The following is a 4,360-nucleotide window of genomic DNA, read 5'->3' as shown; positions in this document are numbered from 1 at the left end:
GCGCCTCGTCGGACTCCGCGGATCAAGCGCCAGCCGGGATCCGGGGGCAGCCCCACAGGAGCCTGGCCCTGGGCAGCCTTTTGCGCTGCATTGTGCAAGCACAAACGTGTTAATTGCTGAACGGAGCCATCTTAATTTCCTGCTCTACAAGCAAAAGCGGGAGCAAGCTGGGGTGAGATTAAGGCATTCCTTGGGCAGCTCCCCCCCTCACCCCGACTGCTGTATCTCAGCCTGCGAGGCTACTAATGCTACTTACATTATTACTGGATTATTTTGGTGTAATGAGCTTTGCCCTGCTCAGCCGTCCCTCTGCTCAGGGCTGTTGTGATGTGTAATACTTCCTGCGCGAGGCCACGAGACGGGCAGCTGCCTGCTCAAAAACAAGCAGAGCCCCAGCAAAACAATGCATTAATGTTCCTGGAGCAAAATTCCAGCATGGGCTGGAGGTTAATCACAAATCGGGGAGCTTTTGGCTTAGTGCTGAACAAAGCTGGCAGGCGGGGGGGCGATGGTGCCCTAAGCCGGGTCCTGACCCATCTCCCTGGGTACAAATAGGAGTGACCGTATCGGTTTCATCTCTGCCAGCGGTGTAACGCAGCTCTAAGCATCTCTTCCACCCGCAGCTCCTTTTCCTCTGCCCTCCCTCCCATCAGACCTGCCGGCGCATGGGCTTGGTGGTGTGTTGCTATGGACACCAAGAAGCTTCCCCTAGAGACCAGAAGCCTGGAATATGCGATGCCTGCATTTTCCGACATTATCTTTTTTTTCTTCCCTTTTTTTAATTATTAATGTTTGTTTAAGTGTTGATTAATTCCCAGCCTTTCACCCCACCTCCCTCCTGCTTTTCTCTCCAAGCTTTGTGGATTGCCATGGCTGTGTCCCAGGGTTTGGCTTCTGCTTCCGTCTCGGCGAGGGTGCGAGCACAGGGTGCGTGGGAGGAAGTTTCAGTGCTGTAACTCTTGCTCTGCTGGAGACCCTTGCAGAGCAGATCCCCCATTTATCCCAGCCTCAGGAGATCCTGTTGGGGTCTGTCCTGGGTCCCCCCAGGCTGCCGCTGAATTCATGGGTGCCCACCAGCAGCAGCTGCCACAGGAGGTCCTGGACCCCTCTTCCCAGGGCTTGCACCCCACTGCAAAACGTGCTGCAAAAGCAGGGAGTACCCTGCTCCCTTTACAGGTGTCCTTCATCGTATTTGGGACCTCAGAGTGATTTAGATCCGGACTAGTGAGTGTCTCCCAGGCCTGACTCCCGTTTCATAGCTCCTCTGTTGGCACTGCCGTTCCCTTCAGTGCCTCACGTACCTCCGCTGGCCTCTGGGCCTGCGAGCACGGTCAGGAGGGAAGTCCCAGCAGCTCTTGGAAGGTCACGTCAAGGCTGGAGCTTGAGCTTTTGCAGGGGGCTGGGGGGCACTCGTGGGAAGGCACCTTGGCTTTCCTTGCGGCTCCATAGCCCCAGGGGGTGGAGCAGCTCTCAGGGAGGGTCGGCCCGTCTTCCCAGTGGTGAGCAGTGCCGTGTGTCCGTAGAGCATGTCTCTGGGCACTGGGCGTATGGGATGGGAGTTTACTGTGAGACAGTCTCAATGTCTTTTTGACTTCCCTTCTTTGCTTTTGAAGCCAATAATGGGCTGTTTCTGTTCCCTGTCACATGATCTGCCCCACGGTGAACGAGGAGTCTCTCCGATGACTGATCTCCTCTGTCCTGTGCCCCTTCCTCCTGCTCTGGAGGGAGTTCACGTACCAGGTTTCAATCAGCTGCTTCTCTTGTTCCTGGGAATGCAGTTCAGCACTGGGACAGAAAGTCTCTGGTCCATTGAAATCCTGCCCCTCACTGCTCAGGTTGCCCCAGCTGTAACCCTCTCTCTGAAATCTTACAGCAAACGAGTCCTTCGCCGCTTGGCCCCTGCCTGCAGCGGGTAGCCTGGTGTCAGCCTGCCCGGCGCGCCTGCGAGCGGCCTGTGCACCTGCAGGTGGGGCAGGGAAAGCAGGAGCTGCTCTTTAAAATGCCTTCTCCGTGTGTTTGGGGATTGTGCTGGGACAGCAGAAAGACCCCCTGCTCTGCACAATTCCTCCCCCGGAGTATCGGGCGAGGCTGCAGAGCATCAGCCCTTCGTGGCGGTCTGCAGAGCTGCTGGAGGTGGATGAGGAGTGGCAGCGAGTCCCCGGATGTCGGGGACTGCAGCAGGAGAAGGCTGGCTCTTGCCCATAGCTCTGGGGAGCCATGTTGTTCTCCGCTCCGCGGTGTCCCCTGGCTCAGCGCAGAGCCTGCACGTGCCGCGGTGGAGCGGCGGGGCTGGGATGCTGCTCCTGGCTGCAGAGGTGAGAGTCCCGCCAGGGCCAAACAGTCAATTGCTGTGATGTTTGAAAGCTCCTTGAAAAATGACTTCTTCATCCAGTTCCTAACCAAACAAGTGGAAGCTCCAAAAAACAAGAGTTCCTTCCCATGCTGCTGCCAAATCAGTGCTTGCTGGCGTGTTTCTGAGCAGGTCAGCAGCAAGCCGGGACTGCCTGAGGGCTGAGCAGAGCCCGTGGATAGCTGGTCCCTGCGTTGTCCTTCTGCACCTGCTTGGGAGATAGGCGAGCGTCCGGGGAGCTCTGCGCGGCCTTGGGGCGATGGTGCAGGTGCCCTGGTTGTCTGTGCAGGGACAGGGAGCACAGCCCGGGCGCGTGCTCCGCACAGCGTTTAGGACTGCAGACCTCCGAGCCGAACGTGGGTAGTGGCTCTTTTGTGGGGACAGGGAAATCCCGAATCCAGACAGGGATGCGCACCCAGCTCGGAGTCACTGGGCGCTGGCACGGTCTCGGCCGTCCTTTGCCCTTAGCGATGGCCTGATGTCCAGCTGCCGTGTCGCAGTTGCTGGAGGGCTCTTCTGCGGCTGCCCAGCTGAGGCCGGTGCCGCGACGCCTGGCTGTGTCCTGAATGCTAACAGACCCTTCCCCTCTCTCGCTTTTCCCTTCCTCCTTTCTGCCAGCAGTTCCCTATCAGCAAAACCCCTACACCCCCGGGAGCAGCTCCACCGTCATCCAGTGCTACCGCTGCGGGGACACCTGCAAGGGCGAGGTGGTGCGTGTCCAGAGCAATCACTTCCACATCCGCTGCTTCACCTGCCAAGGTAGGACGGTGCCGCCTGAAGAGCTGGCAGCCAGGTTTCCCCACGGCCCTGGGTGCAGCCTGGAAAGCAGAAGGCTGGGGACAGACCTACCGGGCTCACTGAGATGTGGTCACGTGCCCGGGGGTGGCGGCTTCCCGCAGGGCTGGATGTGGTGCGGTGCAGGCGGGGAGGTAACGGCATGGGGCTGGCACGGTGCGGGCAGTGCCCCTGCGTGACTGAACAGGGGAGGCCGAGACCTGGGCACCCTACCCGGGTCCTACCCTACTACCCTCAAGCTGCCTGAATGCAAACAGCCTGCGCTGCGCCAGTCCCAAACTTGCCCATGGCCCATCTGTGATCTGGGGGGGCCACCGTGTCCTTCAGCCGCCTGCCTGCCCCCCAATCAGGAGGAGGAGGAGGATGTGTCCCCAGCCTGGCAGTGAGGCGGGGGAGATGATGCCAGGAGCAGCTCCTGATGGGGCTGGGGGCCGGTGGCGGACCACTGCCACCGCGCGTGGGGTGCGACCGAGGTGCTGTGGGATGCCATGTGCGGCAGCTGGGGCTCGGCAGCCCCCGGGGCTGGCAGAAGTAGAGGAGAGAGGTTGCTGGAATCCTCCCCGAGCGCAAGAGGAGAGCTGCAGAGCTGTAAAAGCTAACGGCCCAGAGCTGACACTGAAGGGCTCCTCAGCATGTTTTTTAATAAAGCAGCCGCGCTCACCCAGGCCAGCGGCTGCTTCTGTAGGTTGTAAAGCATGCCACAGCAGGGCTTCTTAAAGGCCTCTGGTCTTCCAAGCTCCCAGCACCTTGTGCTAAGCAGGACATAAATCCCCGTCTCCTTGGCCATGCTTCGCCGCTCCTCCCTGGGGAACAGAGCGTTTGGCTGGAGACTCTCCCCCTGGGCTCTCCCCATCCCTGCTCCAGCCCTGTCCCATGGCGTGGGCAGCCCCAGGTTTCTGGGAGGGGATGTGGGCCCCAGGTTGCGCTCGGGGCTGACCTACACGTGTGGGGTGCTGTGCTGAGCACCCTGCCCTCGCCTGGCCTGGATGCGCGGGGCTGAGCGGGAGCTGCGCATCCAGACAAAGAGCTCAGGCAGCCGCTGGCTTCAAAGGGTCCCGGAGCCAGCGGGGAGAGCTCGGCAGTGCTCGCTGCCTGATTGCCGAGTGAAAGGGAATAAATAATGAGAGGAAATCCTCCTGTCTCACCTTCCCTCATAGCTCTTACCTCCTGCCACTTCCGGCTGGCTGCCACCCGCGCCCCCAACCACCCCACAGC

General features: G+C 60.3%; 1 protein-coding gene across 1 annotated transcript in view; it reads left to right on the top strand.

Annotated features, from left to right (window-relative positions):
- LOC104628348 (actin-binding LIM protein 3-like) overlaps positions 1 to 4,360 on the top strand; it is a gene marked incomplete at both ends in the record, with an annotated part of 20,351 nt that overhangs the window by 481 nt on the left and 15,510 nt on the right. The window contains 2 exons of the mRNA XM_010296897.1: positions 1,874 to 1,966; positions 2,972 to 3,109. Of these exons, the coding sequence (XP_010295199.1) occupies positions 1,874 to 1,966; positions 2,972 to 3,109 (231 nt within the window). The remainder of the gene's footprint in view (positions 1 to 1,873; positions 1,967 to 2,971; positions 3,110 to 4,360) is intronic.

This window comes from Phaethon lepturus, unplaced genomic scaffold (genome assembly GCF_000687285.1).
Source record: "Phaethon lepturus isolate BGI_N335 unplaced genomic scaffold, ASM68728v1 scaffold30391, whole genome shotgun sequence".
Taxonomy (NCBI): domain Eukaryota; kingdom Metazoa; phylum Chordata; class Aves; order Phaethontiformes; family Phaethontidae; genus Phaethon; species Phaethon lepturus.
Note: the sequence above shows the minus strand (reverse complement) of the source record. Positions and strands in the feature narration are given on the sequence as shown.